The sequence below is a fragment of the Leptidea sinapis genome, chromosome 20, assembly GCF_905404315.1.
Source record: "Leptidea sinapis chromosome 20, ilLepSina1.1, whole genome shotgun sequence".
NCBI lineage: Eukaryota > Metazoa > Arthropoda > Insecta > Lepidoptera > Pieridae > Leptidea > Leptidea sinapis.
In genome coordinates, this window is record NC_066284.1 from 10,400,399 (window position 1) to 10,420,883 (window position 20,485).

General features: G+C 34.5%; 1 protein-coding gene across 5 annotated transcripts in view; it reads right to left on the reverse strand.

The window, feature by feature from the left end:
- Positions 1-960: 960 nt before the first annotated feature.
- The window catches only part of LOC126970133 (membrane-associated guanylate kinase, WW and PDZ domain-containing protein 2), a 39,049-nt gene continuing 19,524 nt past the window's right edge, over positions 961-20,485 (reverse strand). For 3 of the 5 annotated variants that reach the window (XM_050815869.1, XM_050815867.1, XM_050815871.1), the window contains exons 11-21: positions 19,576-19,692; positions 18,777-19,238; positions 18,488-18,598; positions 17,427-17,562; positions 16,067-16,175; positions 15,074-15,209; positions 14,125-14,249; positions 11,922-12,007; positions 11,013-11,093; positions 9,620-9,741; positions 961-8,207 (exon numbers count right to left, since the gene is read on the reverse strand). In XM_050815869.1, coding sequence (XP_050671826.1) covers positions 8,026-8,207; positions 9,620-9,741; positions 11,013-11,093; positions 11,922-12,007; positions 14,125-14,249; positions 15,074-15,209; positions 16,067-16,175; positions 17,427-17,562; positions 18,488-18,598; positions 18,777-19,238; positions 19,576-19,692 — 1,667 coding nt within the window. In that variant the 3' untranslated portion in view covers positions 961-8,025. Of the gene's footprint in view, positions 8,208-9,619; positions 9,742-10,901; positions 11,094-11,921; positions 12,008-14,124; positions 14,250-15,073; positions 15,210-16,066; positions 16,176-17,426; positions 17,563-18,487; positions 18,599-18,776; positions 19,239-19,575; positions 19,693-20,485 lie in introns of those variants that run through there. The other 2 variants (XM_050815868.1, XM_050815870.1) reach the window with 2 other exon arrangements.

Below are 20,485 nucleotides of genomic sequence, written 5' to 3' on the forward strand. Positions count from 1 at the left end.
CGTGAAACAGTCAGTGGAATAAGTATATTATTATCGCATTCATTTTAGCGATTCATTATTTTAAAATTCTCCTTAAAGCAGGGCAGTGCAATTTTTGTGGAGGACCTCTTTTTTTAATTTGGTAAGAGTTTTCTTCAAACATGTTTTTGTTTGGTAAGAATAAGTAATGCAAACCGATTTATGCTCTGATTAAACCTTAAACTAGCTTCATCCTTGTTAACAATAAGCAAGATTTCTTCCTAGTCAGAAAAACTAATTCTGCAAGGAATTCGTTTATTTAGAGTATATACGTGCGATTAGTGGCCTCGTTGGCGACTATACTATTGAATTGTACCTAAGGTACTTTCTTTTTGTTTTCGGTCAGCGACAGCGCTCGCCCAAGCAGGTATATATCGCCGAAGGTATATAATATGGAAGTAGCAAAGACACAGAATAATAACAACTTTCAAGCGCGGCGTTTAAAGTGCAATTTAGCTTGCACGCAGGGGCAGTAATTTTGTAGGCTTTAAAAGAGGTTTTCTTCAAGAACAAAGGAGTGTTTCTTCTGTGCTTTAGTATTGCCTACTATATAGTATAGGTTACCTACTAAAAGTTGGCACGTTTCCCTTGGGTGGTAGGATTTTCCGTTCCAGTATTGTGAGCTACGGGAGGATCTATTAGCATTAAAGTAGATCCCGTAGATGAAGCCGCAACCTAAGAGTTGAACAAAGCATACAAGATTTTATGACGATACGTCACTCGAACGGTTAGCTCAGTTGTAAGAGCACTTGCACGAAACACGAGAGGTCGTGGGTTCGAGTCCCGCATCGTTCATAAAATTTTGTTTTCAAATTTTGTTTGTGTATTAGAATTAATTCACAAAATATTCGATTACATCTCAATTTGATGGTTAAATGTACTGTCATACTGTACTGTTTTAGATTAGATTATGGTATGGAAGAAGTTCAATGAAAGACATAATATTAAAATATTCAATATATTTACCAAATAAAGCTGCATTATCAAAATTTATTGACGAACATTGATATAGAATCACATATCTTTGGACTTACAACATCTAACTACGTCGGACAAGGCAAGACTGGTTTCTGGGAAGGCACGTTATTATTGCATGATTCTTGTTCTGTGTTTACATAATGCCAGCTTATAAAATTCTATTTGTCTGTCATCAACGAATGAGGGCCCTTGATGGTAGGTCATTACCGCCGTCGTTTATTATGTAGTTCATCATTTAACTTGTACACATGCAACGCTGTGTTACTTTAAGTTAGATATATAAGTGATAAGAAATTTTATATTATAAGTAAATATAAATTTGGTATTGTTTATCTAGTTGGTAAGCCTTTTTTTAATAAATAAATAAAACTTACAATGGCAGCTTCAACAGAATGTCTGTATCTAGCAAAAGAAAATTTAAGCTTCAATATAAATAATGATGTGTTACCATAGTAATGGAGCTATAAATCTTGTAGCGACTAGGATATTGTCTGTATGTACATACATTGAATGCAAGAAATAGTATGTGTGTGTGAGAGAGAGAGAGAGTATATTAATATAAACTTATTACTACAAAAAAATCTTTAATAATACGACCCCCCGTTCGTTTAACTTCGAATACTTGAGATGTTATAACAAAGCCTGAATTGTGCAAACAAAACTTCCAGGCAGTATATAATTTTGGACAGTGTTTCGTTGCCCTGTCTGATGCTATGTAATAAACATAACCATTATATAAACTTACCGACTTTAGGATGGTACTGGTACGACATACACAACAAGTAATAGATTATAATTAGGTAACATTTTTTATCTACATCCATGCTTTATACCATTACATCATCCAAACGAGTGTTGTAATGTTGTACTGAATTTCATAACAACACTCTTTTGTTTTATTCGATTCCTTCATGTGCAAAGAGTTTCAACAGACAGCCACATTCTTATTGCTCGATGCGTGGTATCCGTATGAATTTCAAAAAAATGAATATTTTCGTTTACACGCGTTCCACACTACCAGAACGTCGCGCGCCGTAAAAAAAGTAGGTTATTCGAATCCCCGCCAATTTTCTTCAATATTTTTATTGTTTTTTTTTTTTTACAAAAAATGAGCGATTTAAGTTTTGACAGCACACCGCCAGATATTTTAAATGCGGCAAAAGAGCATAATATTCAAGTGAATTTTAATAATTACACTATACAAACGTAAATTAGTACTAAAATAAATAATTCTTTCATTTATACTTAGTTTATTTGTATATAATCATTAATGGATGTTATTAGGTTACTACTAGGACTGGCTGTTTTAATGTTGGCAATAAGCTAACTGTTTCAGAATCTTTTAGAGGATCAAATTCTGGGTGTAGATAAAGTCTTGTATGCAACTGTTGATAATTAGGTATTTAAACACTCACGTGATACTATTATCATACTCGACCCACATTCGTGTTTTAATACTCATTATTACACAACAGTTGCATAAATAACTAAAATAGTATTGTTTGTATTCATATGATTAAGCTGTAAAACAACCAGATTATGTTTGCATATAAAGAGCCACACATATTTCTCGAATCAATAATTAAAGTTGATTAATGACACAGAGAAAAAGTTTTAAAGTAGTTTACCACCACCCTAAGACCGCTTAATATTGAACACACCTTGACAAAAGCCATGACAGATTCGAGTACCGTTTTGTTTTATTTCAACACTTTTTTTACCATATGATTTTTTTTTACTTATGTGAAGCAATCATGCGAATGGGTCCTAGAAGATAAAGAAACAATGATTATATAGCACGCTATTATGGCTAATTTCACAAATTGCTCATGAAGAATTTGTTGTGTGAACTTCCAAAAATTCCTGATCGGATAAATACAAAAATGGTAGCCACAGCATACTGCTAATTAAGGTTGATCACCGGTTTTTTCATTTTTATCCAGTTTAAATTTCATAAAGTTATCGACAATTATTAGATATTAACAATTTGTACTTTATATAAATATACCTGTATAGCCGAGTGGTTAGCGATCCTACCTACTAAGCTAGAGGTCCCGGGTTCGAATCCCGGTAGGTGCAAGCATTTATATGATGAATATGGATGTTTGTTTCCGAGTCATGGATATTTAAATGTATTTATGTATGTTTATATGTATTTATGTATGTTTAAGTAAGGTTGTCTTGCAACCCATAACACAGGCTATATATGCTTAATTTGGGGCAAGATAATTTGTGTAAAAAGTGTGTCAATATTATTATTATTATTATAATACAAATCTTTTTGTTGCTTTATTCGAGCCGATGACTGTACCAATAACAATCGCCAACACATAGAATTCCATATGAACTTAACTGTACCTTTCTATATTCATTATGTAAACACAGAGCGCCTAAAACTAACATTAAATATTACTTACCTCTACCAGTATAATACAACATCGCTCGGTGGTCCCGTACGTCTAATATTAATTAATTAATTATAATTAATAATTACTATATCCAGTCCGCAACTATTAATACATTATTTAGTTTAAATATATTGTGTCCATAACTATTTACACGCTACCTTCATCATAATAAAACATTTTAATCTACATAATGGAGTAAAGCTTCTTTTGCACGAGTTAAATAAGTGTGAAGTTAAAGCCTAAAGCAGGAAAATCCACAAGGTATATCAGATACATATCAACTAAACTTAAAACTATCTTATTAATGAACGCAGTGTAAAATTACTCTGAATTTAAAATTACTTCTCCCTGTAATGTAATTCTGTAGTGACAAAGGTATAATAAACCAATCATAAGCAAAATAACTATTTGCAAACTCTTGGTTTATTCTGAGGTATAAATTTACACCAAGTTTATTTGTAAAGCCGAAAATATTTGCAGCTTCGAATAAGTTTACGTGAAGTAAACTTATTATTGACACAGAAAAAGTTTAAAAGTAGATTTCCACTACCCTAAGACCGCTTAATATTAATAAATATTGTTTTATTTCAACACATACTTATGTAAAGCTCTCATGCGAATGGGGCCTAAGAGATTAAACAAACCAATGATTATATTGTATAATCACAAGACGCTATTATGGCTACTTTCACAAATTGCTCATGAAGAATATGTTCTGTGAACTCCAAGAATTTCCTGATAGGATAAATACAAAAATGGCCACCACAGCGTACTGCTAATTAAGGTCGATGACCGGTTTATATTTATAAATAAGGCCCCTATATTCATAAATTTCATTAAGTTATCGACAATTGTTTGATATTAACAATTTGCACTTTAAATATAATAAATACATATCTTTTTGATGCTTCATTCTTGACGTTGACTGTACCAATTACAATCTTGAACAAGAATCATTGTACAAATTATATTTGAAAACAAAATTTAGGAACGATGCGGGACTCGAACCCGAATCGAGTTGAACAAGACATATCAAGATTTATCAACGATACAACACCCGAACGGTTGGCACAGTGGAAAAGCGCTCACACAGAACGCGAGTGGTCGCGGTTTCAAGTCCCGCATCGTTCATAAATTTTGTTTTTAAATTTAATTTGCGTAATTAATCACTTTTCGGTGATCTAACGACACATAATCTAACAGATACTTATTGAGCAATTGTTTAACTACTGTCTATTTTACTTCGACGTACATTTTTATGACAATAATAATGGTTGAACGGGCAGATGACCCACTTGATACTTTATAAGACAGTAACGCACCACAAATCCACCTTAGTTGTAGCGTGGTGCACTAGGAACCTTCTCAACACCTAATGCCCCGTCAATTTGGGATTTAATACGCAATATCTTATATTTATGTCTCCAATTACACTAATACCCAAAATGTTTGTGTCTTATAAATACACTGTATTGAAAGTACTCTATTATTTGGTAATTAATTAAGATAAAGCCATGCAAAGGGCCTTTGAATACTACGAATAGCGGTGAAAAATTTTAGCTCTGTTTAAGATAATCCTGACTGTTTTAGGAGGCACCAAACTGCTTGACACATCAGCAATTTTTATCTCTATAAAGTCACATTAAACCTAAGATCAAGTAGTCTATAATATACACGTGGTAAAGGATAGATACTGACCTACCAAATTGAACGGTATTATAATTTAACCGCCTTAAACACAGAATCCTATCTGAAAGGTATTTCCTGATAGCCCACACAGCTGAATTTAACATGTCTCACATAACTATCACATTACCAGCTAGTACATAAATCTGTAACGTTTTTAACCCACCATGTAATAAAAAGTAAGCTTATTCCACAGTTTGGTTGCGAAGATGTAATGCGGCGGAATAACAAATTTCAAAGAAATAACATAAAACATAAATCACAAAGATATTGAACGCTTTTTCGTTTTTTTTTTAAATATCTGGTCCAATAAATGGCGTGACTATGAGTTTTGAGTGTTCGAATCAATTATATATTATTTATTATAGTATATATATACATATAAAGGTATGTTTTCTCGTTAAGGGCAAAAAATGGCACGCCAGGTGGGTCATATTTTCGTTCCGTCAATCTTACATACAATGCTCACGAGTTTAAATCTAGAAAGAATCCCAAATTAAATTCATTTTAGGTATGCATTACCACACACATAACAGTACAATTTAACGCATAAATATATATATATATTACATAGAATTTGAAAAAATTACACAATTTTGATAAAGAAAAAACAATTTAAAAATGTTAATTCCGGTCGTTTTTGTTGACATTTAACAATAACACTACGCGTACATTAATTAGTAATAAGAATATAAATTAAATATTTAAAATGCAAGAGTTTCTCTTAATAACTTACAACGTAACTATAATATAAACATAATAGCGACTTATATTTATTATGGGTTTTACTAAGACATCTCCATCTGAGGTCCGTCCCTCATATCTGAAGATTATGGTGAGCATCACGGGTTTCTGTCTAGCACTTCTCTTACAACCGTGAAGAACTTGGGTGACGAGTCACTCATTGGGTCAGTCCACTGTCGGAGAACGCGATCTAAGGCTTATATTAACCCCCTTATTCATAATGGTCCGCTAACTTTAAACAGCCGCTTAGGAGTGTTTTTTCTAATTCTGACTGAGGTCAATAGAAGAAGACAGAGTGAGAATTAGCAATGCTTTAAGTTAGCAGACTATTATGAATAAGGGTAACTCACTAAGAAATATGCTAGTAATATTTATGCTATTGGTCACACATGAGACTCAAACCGGTGTAAGTACCGCGCCAGACGAATTCGTACATAATTATTTCCTTATATCACTTTAGCGGCCATCCATAAGTTATGTCACACAAATTTTAGGTGTTTTTAACCCCCCTCCCCCTTGCTTATCACACTTAGTGACATTTCTGAACCCCTGCCCCTGCGATGACGTCACATTTTTTAAAATTAAGCTTACAATTAAGTACTACAACACTAAATTTAAATCAAATAACTTCTAAAGAATAAAATAAAAATTGTTGCAACTCTGTCGGCATGACTATCTTAATATATATAAATCTAGTGTCCTGATGTTTCTTCCCAGTAAACTCCTAAACTAGTGAACGGATTTTAATGGGGATTACTTCATGGAGTGCAGTTTAGTTCAACCTGAGAGATAAGATAGTTTTCATTTCGATTTGGAACCCATGATTATTTTTATTTCCACATTTTGACATATTTTCTATGAGAGAATTTATTGACGCACGGTTTGACAGTTCTGCTGTAAAACAATATCGTTATAACAACAGGAAGTATATGTTACGAAATAATTCTTGATGTTATTAAATATTTAATAAAAAAACAGTATTGTATTTATTATGTACAGAACAATGTCTGTCGGGTCAGCTCGTAAGTTTTAAATTGTTATAATGGCAAATTTTGAAGTCGAATCTAAAATCGAACAATTGCAAAGAAGACTGAATTTAAATAAAAGTATAAATAATTTCGAAACATAGCTATTTTATTTTCATAAATTTCGAAATTTAAAATTGCTAAATATGTGACAGCTGGGTCAACTACGGGGGAGGGTCTCAAATATGTGACAGCTGTGACAAAGGGGACACAGGGGAGGGGTTAAAAAGTCATGAAATTCGTGTGACGTAATTTAGCCTCCTAGCCTCCCGCTACGGCTTAAATTCATTATCAAATGGTGGAGAATTAAATATTCGAGAATTTACGGACTAAATTCTAAAGCTTACAATTAAATTAAGTAATAATATTAAAGCTATTTCATTTCAAATTCGAAATTACTTATGTGTAAGTACTTATTTTCTCTCCGTTCATATGTTTTAATCAAATCAAATTCACTTTATTCATGTAGGTCAAGGAGTACACTTATGAATGTCAAAAGTTTTTTTTCTTTTTACACCTACCACCACTTCGTGCTTGTTGATGAGAAGAAGTTGCAAGAAACTAATTTCCACTCTTTTAAGCATACATCTACAGCTTTATTGTTTAACAAAACATTTCAATAACAATTTTATATGTACCTACTCAAAGTGATGCAACAAAAATATTCGGGGTCTGCATCTCATGAACCGGAATATACGCACAGTTGAAAGTTACGCAAAATATTTATATTGCCACCAATAGTAAATATTCATTTCATAATAAAATAAAATTTAGAGTGACAATGACGTTCTATACATAAAGACAAATCACGTCGTATAAAAACATGCCGAAATATGGAACTTGCCACAAAACTTGCTATTCATTGCCACATTTACTGCAGTTGTTTAAAATATTCTTATTAATAAGCAGCAATGTAAATCATTCATTCAGTTTTTACGTACGTTGTCAATCTAACAATCTAAATTTCAACAATCGTGATTAAATATAAAATAGAATACATTTTAAGTGATTTTAAAGTCTTTTGTAGTTGGATCAAAATATTTTTTCGTAAACGCTTCCACTTTTGAATTAAATGACAATATGAACTACTAAAATTAAACTCTCATACAAGAAATAGCACGATTTGAGAATATCATTCTTGACCGTTTTAGTTATTTAGTACCATTTCAATCCACCCTGGTTTCCGGTGGTAGTACTGTTAAAGTGACAGTGGTGCCGGATCGTTTGATGAGCGCCACGACTTCGGGATGCGGGAGATTTCTGACCGGCAAGTGGTTGATGGCGAGGATTGTGTCCCCCACGTGTAGTAGACCGCATCGAGCCGCTGGAGAATTCGGGATCAGCTGACCTGCAAAGTAATTGCAATCAAGTTAAGAGCATACATTCAAAATATCCACAGTTCATCTGTTTGCAAATGGAAATCTAGTTTATATAAATTCCTTAATTAGTTTATTTATTTTTTAAATCTTAATGTTATTACCATAATTATTCACTTCTATATGTCCAAATATATATTTTCTCTGTCTTTTTCTTTTATAATACTACATTACCTAAAGTTAGTTTTAAACTCGCTATTATTGTTGTATTTTCATACTTATTAATTTATGCTAAACATTCTGAGTACACGTCCTCGTGGAGTTGCAGCCTATCTTGTATTTAGCTGATAGTTTTTTTTTGTTTATTATGTATTTGTTGTAATTCTGTTGTGTGTACCTATTAAATAAATAAATAAATAAATACTTTTTTTATGACAGAGGAGGGCAAACGAGCGTGTGGGTCACTTTATGTTAAGTGATCACCGCCTCCCACATTCTCAAGCAACACCAGAGGAATCACATCGTTGCCGGCCTTTAAGGAAGGTGTACGCGCTTTTTTGAAGGTACCCATGTCGAATCGTCCCGGAGACACCGCACAAGGAAGCTTATTCCACTGCTTTGTAATACGTAGAAGAAAGTTCCTTGGAAACCGCACTGTGGAGGATCATCCAGATGGTGGAAATGATATCCTAATTTGAAGCATGTCGTGTGAAGGTGGATTCGGCGGCAGGAATCAGGTGAAACAGCTCTTCGGAACACTCCCTCTGATAAATGCGGTAGAAGACACACAATGAGGTGACTTAGATTAAAACATGCACGGTTCGTGCGATAATTCCTTTCACCCCAATGCCAAATGAAACAGAAAAACAGTCTATAAACAATTTATTTAATAAGCACCATACGAAGTTTTATTTTAATTTATGATAATATTTACTTGTTAATTTTTAATTAAAATATTGTACAAATCTGCTGACTTCTGAGTTTGAAATATTGCATTGCTTAGTAGGTGAAAAACATCGCACAAATGTTTGCTTCTATGTTTTTTTTTTGCTATCGCGAAACTTTTTATCATGTTTTGTCATTTGTTATATGTAAAATAATAATAATTTAGAAATTACATAATCAGCTCACATTGTATTAGTTTTGATCACCTTAGCTACTATATATATATAACGATTGATTAACGGCCGTTCCCAATATACTATCTACAGATAGAGATCAATTACTACCTTCTACTGTCAGTAATTAGCTGTCAATATGAGTTACCGTCGATATGTTTATTGGGACAGAAAAGTCGACGATAGTTACGATTTATATCTCAACTAAGAGAGAGACTGAATATTGGGAACGGCCGTTAATCGTTTAATTTTCGGCAGAAGATTTGTGAAAAATTCAATTTTTTAAGTGTTTATTACATACATTTATTGCATGTGTGTGTACGTACCGATAGTGCTGGTCGCCTTATTAGTGGAGGAGATGACGACGAAGCCGAACCCCTCAGCGTCGCCGCGAGATACAGTCACGTCGTACGGCGAACACCAGTTGCTAGCAAGCCCCGCACCGTACCTACCATCAGTTGAACCATACTTCACCATTGTGTCATTCATAGGAAGAAACTTTTAAATTATATTGGCTTACTAGCTGACCCGACAGACGTTGTTCTGTACATAATTAATTAAATACTGTTTTTTATTAATTAGCCCGTCCCTGGCTAAGCTGCCACAAAGCACGTGGCGCACATGCCCGTCTTAAGCCGCCGCGCGTTACCGACGCTAATGTAAACGGGCTCGTGTTACAATAAAATTTATTGCTTTTGAAGTGTTTCGGCTTGTTTATAAAAAACGAACGTCAATGCTTTTGTCATTAAACAAACCACCGCTTTGTTAGATACATAAACAATAGATACTGCGTAATTTAAACAAATTTCGTTTAAAGTAGGGCTTAACGGCTGACCGCATTCTGACGGCTTGTCGTATTTACACTTCTTACTTTTATAGTCTGTTAAATTACCTTTCTTGTGATATATATATATATATTTAACGAAAAAATGTCTGCTACCGTTGTGTCAGACGTCAGACGTCTGATTGGCACCTCGCGGGTTAGTCAAGAATGATTTCGTAAAATATACTCCCAGTAGTTATAATGAAATTGCTTCACAGCAGAACTGTTAAACCGTGCGTCAATAAATTCTCTCATAGAAAATATGTCCTTACAAAACAAATATTGGAAATAAAAATAATTATGGGTTCGAAATAAAAACTATTCTTACTCTCAAGTTGGACTTAACTACACTCCAAGTAATCTCATTAAAATCTGTTCATTAGTTTTAGAGTTCACTGGGAACAAACATCAGGACACTGGATTTTTTTATACAACAATGTTTAATGGGTATAATGTGTATATACCGTAATCAAACATCGAGCAGTGACGCACCTGTTCTGTTCAAGCTCGTACGTACCTACCTACCTATTTAAATAGTTCTTACTTTTTCAAGGAAAAATGAACTATGTTGACCATCTTTATCTAATTTAGGTTTTAAAACGAAAGAATATTGATTTAAAATTACGTTTAAATACCTATTTATATTATAAAAAAAAATGAGGTACCGTTTTAGGTAAAGGACACAACTCTAACGTTCTCAGAAAAGGTAAGACACAAATGGAATTTCGCATTTTGAAGTTATGTCATTATTTTGATTTATTTTTATTTATTTTTTATTTATTTTTTTATATATTTTTTTATTTATATTTTTTTTATAGATTATTTTTTCTTTGATTGATAGATATGTGACGTTTCTAGTTTTATGAAGATACCTTACTATATGGGGCAGTACTTACGGCGTGTGTGAAGGCGGATAGAGGGGCGCGGGGTGCAGAATGTTGTAGGAGGTGGCCGCATGCGGAGCCGCCGGTTCACTGCTGAATTAAAAAAAAATTAAGACAAGCTTTTCTCTAGCCCACCTTACAAGCGCATGTTTCTTAACTAGATAATTGAATTTTCAAAAAAATTATCCGTGAAGATGCCGTGAAGCAGTAATGTGTAAGCATTATCGTGTTTCGGTCTGAAGGGCGCGAAAGTAGTGAAATTACTGGGCAAATGAGACTTAACATCTTATGTCTCAGGGTGACGAGTGCAATTGTAGAGCCGCTCAGAAGTAATGGTTTTTTCAAGAATCCTGTGCGGCACTGCATTGTAATGTGGAGGACGTATCAATTACCATGAGCTGAACGTCCTGCTCGTCTCGTCCCTTTTTGTCATTAAAAAAATTGAAGTACGTTGAAATATTGCGCATCATCCGGGTAGCGGTAATTCATAAAAAATCATACATTAAATTTACTTGTGGCGAAGACATGGGGCGGGTCGTTCCTTTGCCTAAAATATGCCGAAGTTAAGCCATCATGCTCGTGAACAGGTGCTACATAGAACATTTGAGCCCGTTTTGTTGAGGAAGTGCGATACACGATCGCGGGCAAGTCATATTTTTTATGAATTATGACAATACTATACATAAATATATCCATATCATCCATATACGACCTGTGGATACTTCTACTAATAATTATTTAACAATAGACAACTGAGCAACTCCATATTAAGGCTTAATAATTGTTCAGTGTGATGTTGTTATCGTATCGCATTACACTACGCCTTAAGTAGTATTTTGCGTTACGACTCTGATATTGGCACGTCGTCAGGTCGATTATCTGTTTGTTCCGACATTGTCTTAAAAATATTGATATACATACTGTAAGGGTCTATGTTGGAGCTGATGCTGAGCAGGCAGACCCATGGGCTGTATGTCGGCACGGTTGTGTCGTACGCCTAGACTGACCTGTGTATATACATCATAAAGTTTAATATTTTACAAAATCATAACACCAACTGCAGCTTCACGTCACGTGACGCCATATCGTTTTTAACTAACGTTATTAAAAGTAAGTAAGGTTTTTTAATGAATGTGCTTTTACAAAATAATTTCAGAAAATGTTTAAAACAAATTAATTATGAAATTCAAAAGAATTGTTACAAAATGTTTGTGGTAAAGGTTACATTAACATAAATGATTTTCTTAATGATACCATTTTGGGTTGAAAGGGAGCGACCGCCCTCAGGCTATGAAATAATAAGTTTTACTGTACGATATTTTATGAAAAAAAAAGCGAAAAGAAATTCTTGCGCCCGTTTTTCTCAGGTTTGAGGCATACTTAGTCGAATTTGACTTTCAATAAGTGATACCATATCCTGTTTTGAAAAAAAAAATATTGAATTTGATATTTCTTGTTGTAGCGGCAATAGTTGTAAACTCTGTCAAATATCAGCAAACAATTGCACCAACAATTACAAGATACAGACTGTTGACAGACCGACAGACGCGTAGCATGATTATATTAGGGTACGGAGCCCTAAACACAGACAAGGTAAGAGACACTGTTCTATCAGAAACATACTATTTGCTCTATATGTAAAAGTATCTGCCAATAAATATTGGTACATACTTAATACCATACACTTACAATAACCTCACGTATACATAAACAAAGCGCGTGAGACAGAGAGAGAGAGAGAGAGAGAGAGAGAGAGAACGTCTCTAACAGAGATACAGTAAGTTAGAAAAGGGTAGAGAATGTATTGTATCTGTAACCGATTCTGATTTGAAAAGTCGTGAACATTTATCTACGCTTGGCATAAGCTCTGTACTATTTTGAATATTAAGCTACTAAATAACGCACGGACTGAAAAACCAAATTTGGTCACGTATTATCGGGCTGCCAAGGCATCTATACGCTAGTATGATCATCTTATCAAGAAAGTACCGAACTGTATAACAAACTACCTAAAAATATTAAAGAGAAATCACTTGAAATTAATTGCTAACTAATTAAATAGAAACAATATTTTCTGTTGTCACATACAGCGTGGCAGAGAAGTTGACGTCCAAAGCTAAAATTTGAAAGCCGCATGGAGATGAGTATCCGAATCACCCCTATGTATGTTCTACGATTTTGCGTAGTTTAGGAGGTAATAATTTTTTCCCCTTTTATCCGCTTTATTCACCTAATTGTGGTTTAAGACTTTTTTGTAATTTTTCTAACACTTTTAGTTAATTTTATTGTTGATAATTATTAACTACAGTTGCAATAACCACATAAGAAACTATGAATAGTTTAAACAATGCGGAACTTGTTTAGCATTGAATTGTAAGTTCAAGATAACTGCTCCAGCTAAATTCATGAAAATGTTCAAGGTATCAAAAAATAAATAAAATGGGGGGAGCCTATGGCTACTATTTTTAAAAACTTCCCAGAACATTGGCCAATAAAATGAGTAAAATTCAAATTTGAGCTTTGGATGTCAACTTCTTGGCCACCCATTATGTGACAACAGAAAATATTATTTCTATTTAATTAGTTAGCAATTAATTTCAAGAGATTTCTTTCGTTATCGATGAATCTATATTATGTAATCTTGTGTAGTGAGGAACTGAGTAGCGAGTATGACTCAACCGTGGCTCGCGTCGACTGTTGACTTCGACCGTCCCGGGTCGGAATCAATTTGATACGATGGTGCTTTAAAACTACCCACTACTATTATAATTTTTATAACCTATTATAATATGTAGTAGAAATTAGAAATTTATATAATTATACATACCTACTTAACCTATTTTAATTACTATGTATTTACTGTACGCTTTAAGATGCAATTTTGTAACCCACTTTTTATAGCATAGCCTGTAAGTTCCATTTAAGTGGAAATTCCTTTATGGACTATAAATGTCTTAAACCATATCAGCCGTTAGACGTCCACTGCTGGACAAAGGGCGGCCCCAAAGATCGCCACCAACCGGCGATCTTAACCAGATCGTCAGTCCATCTTTGGGGGACCTTCCAACACTACATGTTCTAGGTACGTGCGATATTTGCTAGTATATTTTAATTTAGTACTGACATGTCCTCTGGAGGCAGCTTGGCAGACGTAGGCCACGGCTCGGGCGTGCGTGGCACCGCTCAGGGGAATGCCGTCCACTGACGTCAGCAGGTCCCCGGGACGAAGTAGACCATCCGCCGGACCACCTAAACAAATACAAATACTTTAATGTCATTTCTTAACACTCACTGCATAAAACTAATAATATTATTTATTTTTTTATGTTTATCATATAGGGGAGGTACGTACAAAATGACCTATAGTTTAGGTTTTGGGTCATAACTCTTTAATGGTAAATCACAGCGCATTCACATTGCACACCAGTAATCTTAGGTTTCATATCTTTGAATTATAATAGATACTTAAAAGATATACAAACTAGAAAAAAATAATAATTTTAAATTTAACTGAGATCAACGAAATCCATTTGTTTGCGCAATCCTCTTCGTCATCTTGAGGGTAGTTTGGCAAATTTTCTTCTTCGCTGTCTTCTTGGAATATGGTTTTGGTAACCTTTCGTCTCTTCTTGTCTGAAGGAGCTTTAGGCTCATTTTTTGCCTTAATTTCTTTCATATTTGGAGGTGAAGTCAAAACTAAAGAGGTTTGCTGTTTCTTTCGCTTACCTTTGCCTTGGCCACTTACGTAATGTCCTTTTGGGACAGGAGATATAACTTCAATAGGCACTGCTAACGTGCCTACTAGCTGACCTGACAGATTATTTATTTAGTTATGAATTTAAATCACCAAATTGTAATAATCTATAAAATGTAGACAGTTAACTGATAACATTAACATGGAGAAGGGCATTTAAGTAGCAGCACCGGTAGGTTGACTAAAATGTTGTGAATTCTATTATTACAGTGATTTGTTACTAAATATGATCTCTTATTGTAAGGAGAAATTACATTGATAGATCAGTTACAAAGAAAGATACTGTTCGAGTAAATTAATATAATAACAGTTTTATTACCTGGTACGACATATCCCACGGCGACCCTACTTCCGTCTTCCGTCCCTCCCACGATACGGAACCCGAACCCGGCATTCCCGCGAGCCAGCCGTACCAACACATCAGCTTCCCTGTCCGTCGATCCCCCCGCCTCCACCTAATAAAAGATAAAAAAAAATCGCTCAAATCCAAGTCCACCCGACTGGTAGATCCAGAAATTAGGAAGTTGAAAAAACACATAAAAAAAAAACGTGACAATAGGAAATAAAACTGATTTTTTCTTCTATTTTCAAAAAGTTCTAACATTTACAATAATATATACGTTTATAATAATACTTAGATCATCTATACATCTAGATAGACTGTGACAGCGGTGAAAATGTCGAAAAAAATTAAGGTTGACAGTTAACGTCTATTTTGTGCAATGCACGCACAAAATCTCAAAAAGCCGTGTAAGACGTAGCATGTCACGCACACCTCTGGTCTGTTTTCATCAGTTGTCTTCAACATGCCTGTTTTCAACATTTTTCAAGACATATAAATTGTCTAAGTGATCTTCTAATCTTAATCTTCTTCTAATTATAATAATTGTGTATAAAAATCGTAACTATTGTTGACCTTTCTGCCCCAATAAACTTATCGACGGTAACTCACCTTATCCGTACACATCGTCTGTCAATGGGACGATACCAGCGATAGAAGTTTGTATGGAAATTTCAATTCACGCGTCCCAATATAAGGCGATAAGAGTGACTTATCGGGTATATTTGGACAGCTTCAGATTATTGACACCTAATTACTGACAGTAGAAGGTAGTAATTTATCTCTATCTGTAGATAGTATATTGGGAACGGCCGTTAGTCGACTCGTGCCCACTTTTACCCAAACCAACATTTCACACCCCAGCGTGACATGTCTGTCTCATTCAAAACTCACAAAACAAAGTGTACCTAAAATTTTCAATTTAAAAGCTATCAAATATTATAAAATTACATAATAGTTGTTTTAGTATACCTGTGGATAATTAGCGATGTAGAGCGGCTGAGTGATACTGTCCGCATCGTAGACGGAGCGGTGCGACACGGGCGAGTGGATGTGACGCGCAGGTGACGACTCGCGCAGTCTGTAATGAAACAAGAACTATATTCGTTTACAAAAAGCATTTCAAAAACAGTACAAGTAAGACCCTTTACACATGGCACCGCAACGACAGCGGCGAGTGTTGATTGCGATAGCGCGCCACATTAAATATTGTTGCGTTAATGAAAATTATCTTAATTTGAAAACTTTTTTAATTTACTTTTGCAAATTAAAATATTTTTATTTAATCACTTACTGAACGTTAAAAACTACTACTACAAAAGACACGAAGTACTATTGTTTGCGAATGACACCTCACTCATATTCAAAGTAAAAAAAAAAACAAGTTTAATATGACGATTTTTTTGTTCTGGAATTATTAATATATTCAAATTCAAATATTTTTATTCAAAATCACTTATACGTCAAAAACTACCACCCATTCAAAAGAGACTGCCTCAGACCTGAGAAGAATGGGCGCAAGAAACTCAGCGGGCTTTTTTTTTAAATATAAAATATGGATTACAATGTGATATCGTACAACAAACATTTATAATTAAATATATATAATATATAATTAAAGAAATATTTTAGATGACATGACAGAAAGTAAAACATCAAATCAACTTGCGAAATTCAAGCTTACCTTCCGTAAATAACAATAGTTATAGGCCGTTTCACTCTAATTTACGTGATGCGTGAAACAAAAAATAAACATTTACATTTCTAGTATAAAAAAAACATCAAATAAGCAAAATAACATCTATTGTAATAAATATAGATACACCATTGAACTACACTTATAACAATAATTTATATAATTAATATGACTAGAAGTAAAATTAAATACTTCTTTTTTAATTTACCCCCTTATTCATAATAGTCGGCTAACTTAAAGCATTTCTAATTCTCACTCTCTATTGACTTCTTCTTCTATTTACCTAAGTCAGAATGAGAAAAAAAAAAGTAAAGTTAGGGGACCATTATGAATAAGGGGGTTAGTCTTTTCGCGGACCTTGGAAACGCGGATATGAATTGGCTAAACTATTTGTTTTATGCAAATAAGGAATTATAAACATCGCATCTTGGAAATCCAAGAAGTCCTCGACAAGGCCTTTGAGAATTGCTTATTCATATTAATTCTTTTAAAATGGATTCATTTTGAGATCCTAACATGGTGATCATAAATATAATAAAATGAAAAAAAAATATAATTATTACATACAAACAAAATAAAAGACATTGATAAAAAACGCAGTGACTAGTGTGTTACACGCAGTGACGCCTTTGTTACCTGTGTGGAGATCCCTTTATCCTGCTGTTGGAGGAGTTGTTTGACGGCGAGTGCGTCTGCATTCGAGACGATGGTGAACCGTTGAGTAGTCTGTCGGTCGCGCTGTTGTTCGACGGTGAGTTACTTCTTAAACGACCTGTTTTTCAATACTTTACTTTAATTTCTGTGGCAAATCAGAAATTCCCTGATTAAAGCGATGTAACCAGTGACGTTCATAATCTGATAGCCGAACTGTAAAAGTGTGTTTGAAGACAATGTAAGCACACTATTCCCTTTAGTCGTGTGTCAACTGTCACTATCCGAAGCGGGTTCTAAATTTAACATATTATGTAGCTAATGAATAAATGTGTTACATTGCTGCTTATTCACCAAGAATATTTGAAACAACTGGAGTAAATGCGGCAATGTATAGATATAGCAGTCGAAGCTTAATATTGTTTTAATTTGTGGCATGATTATTTCCGCCTTGTTTTTATACGACGTCTTTGTTTAAATGTATTCAACGTCATTGGAAGTCAAAAATGTTCAAGCCTTCTTTATATAAAGCTATCGAGAATGAATACTAATTTATTAATAGGGAAATTATGCAAAAGCAAAAGAATAACTTTCCTGTGGACCAAGCTTTAAAAGTCATGACTTTATAGTTTAACAATAGCATGCTATTGTTAAACTATTTTTTCAATCCAAAAGTTAGTCGTCAAGGTGTATAGTTAACTCCTACGGGTTTTACTTATTATGCTGAACAATTACGGTAAGATGGTAAGGCAGATAGTGACAAGCATGTTTTGCTTGCTTTTTGGCATTTCTCAATGCGAACCAAATCCCACCCAAAATATTCTAATAAATTTAGCAATGTTTAAGGTAAAATGACACAGATAAAATTATAATAGAAAAAAATAGTAATCTAACATGTTACTCCAAATAATAAACAAGTTACATTCCTATCAAACTGTTTAAGGTTAGGTAGAAAAAACAGACAGACAAAAAACTAAAATATTCGTATCCTGGTAAAACTTCATATGTGATTATTAAGTAGTTTATTTGCATAGATATATTTCTACCTGTAGAATTGGTAGGTGAATGCGGCCTCATTCTGTTAGAGGACGGGGACTGTCTGAGGCCACCCATGGCCGCAGTTGTGGGCGAGTGGAGAAGACCATCCTCGGGAAAACCTTAATAAACAGTGTGAATTAAAAGAATATTTCTGACACTAAATTCATTTTAAGAACTATATTAATATATGTGTTTATTTATGTCCTAGTTCTAAAGTAGCTATATATAATAAATACTCAAGTGTATGAACTTGTGATGATGAAATATATTGAATAAAATGAAGTTTGAGATAAATACCTCCATTATCACTACTGTCAGCAACACTGGCGTTCCCCCTCCAGTAAGCCGCGTTCATATCAACGTGGACCGTCGGTGTGGGAACCTCCCCCCAATTATTATTCCATCTCTCGCCATTCTTATCCCATCCGTTACTAGTACCCTCTCCATCCCACTTCTGACTCTGTTCCCATTTTTGTCCATTCTGATCCCACTTCTGACCGTTTTGATCCCATTTTTGTCCATTCTGCTCCCACTTCTGCCCATTCTGGTCCCAATTGTGAGCGTTCTCTGCCCAGTTACGTATATTCGAGTTGTCTATCCATGTTTCCTGTTCCCATTGATGATCCGTTTGATCATTCCAAGGCGCCACCACGGGAAGGGTCAGTCTGCCACCAGGCGTACTGCTCCGTCGTCGTCTTTCCATTAGACTTTCGCGGGTTTCACGAGACTTGTGCTCTGGGACTGCATATGTTGCTTCAACTGTAAGTTCAATAATCAATTTAATTCAGGCATCAATATAATCTAAAATATGCATTTTAACAATCATTTCTAAATTTAGCCACGTAGTTAGAATAGAAATAGAATTGGAGAACTATAAAATATAAAAATTTCCTTTGAGCTTCTACCATCATAACATTTTCACACAAGCTGTTACTGATCTGCTATGTTAGTGGACTGTGTGGACTGCACGTTTAGTTGAAGGTATAGGGCTCCGCTGGTCTGTTATGATACTGCTTCAGTGGAGCCCCGCGCGCATTTACTTGATACTCTTCCATTCAAATTTAATTGTTTTATGTGTTTATAAGTGTGTACTTACCCGAATCAATATCGTTCTGTGTGTCCCTGCTATCGTCCTCCATTGTATTTAACGTGGGCCTCAACTGTTCTGCCGTTGGCGTTTTACTTCTTCCCAACTGCGAGTTGTTAACATTTGCTGAAAAGTATATTATAGGTACTGATGCATAACAGATTTCACAAAGATTTATAGAACAAGTTTATTATAACTATGTATTCGGGTTACTTCTCATTTACACTTGCGAAACATAAATATAGTAAATTTATCAACAAATTTTATACCAATGAAGAATAACTGTTTTGAAACATTTTGTGGCAGAAATGTATATTGAAAATAAATATCCCCAAAACAAACCGACGACGACGGTGAGGAAGCTGACGATCTACTTGCGAATATGTAGCATTTTGATGGTATTTTTTATGAAATATGCCGACAAACGAGCGTACATGACGGTTAGTGATCCCCGACGCCCTTACTTACTTGCAACAGGAGAATAAAACGAGCAAGTTTTGTAGTCAATGATTTTTTTTATTTGAAATAGACGATGAATACTTTCGCTCAGGATTCATGAAAAATTCTTACCGATAAGATATTATGTCCTCTAGGCCAATCAACCTCCCAACCAACTGATGAAAATGATCCACAATTTAGTTGTACATGAGGGTGTAGGACACTTCGCGAAAGTATTATAAGTTGGATATGTAATAATATCTTCCATAGTGCAATCCCGAATACTTGCCTTCTTTGGACATGTTTTGAGACGAGGCAGCCAGTATATATACGCCTTATAATTCAAGGTAAAGTGGAAGGTCACCTACGCGATGGACCGATCAGATCAAGTCTGCTGTGGGCGGCCCCGTACATGAGTGCACTCGAATGACCTCTAAAGCTATTGTCAAACAGACAGCGACAAACGGAAAGCGTTGCGTAG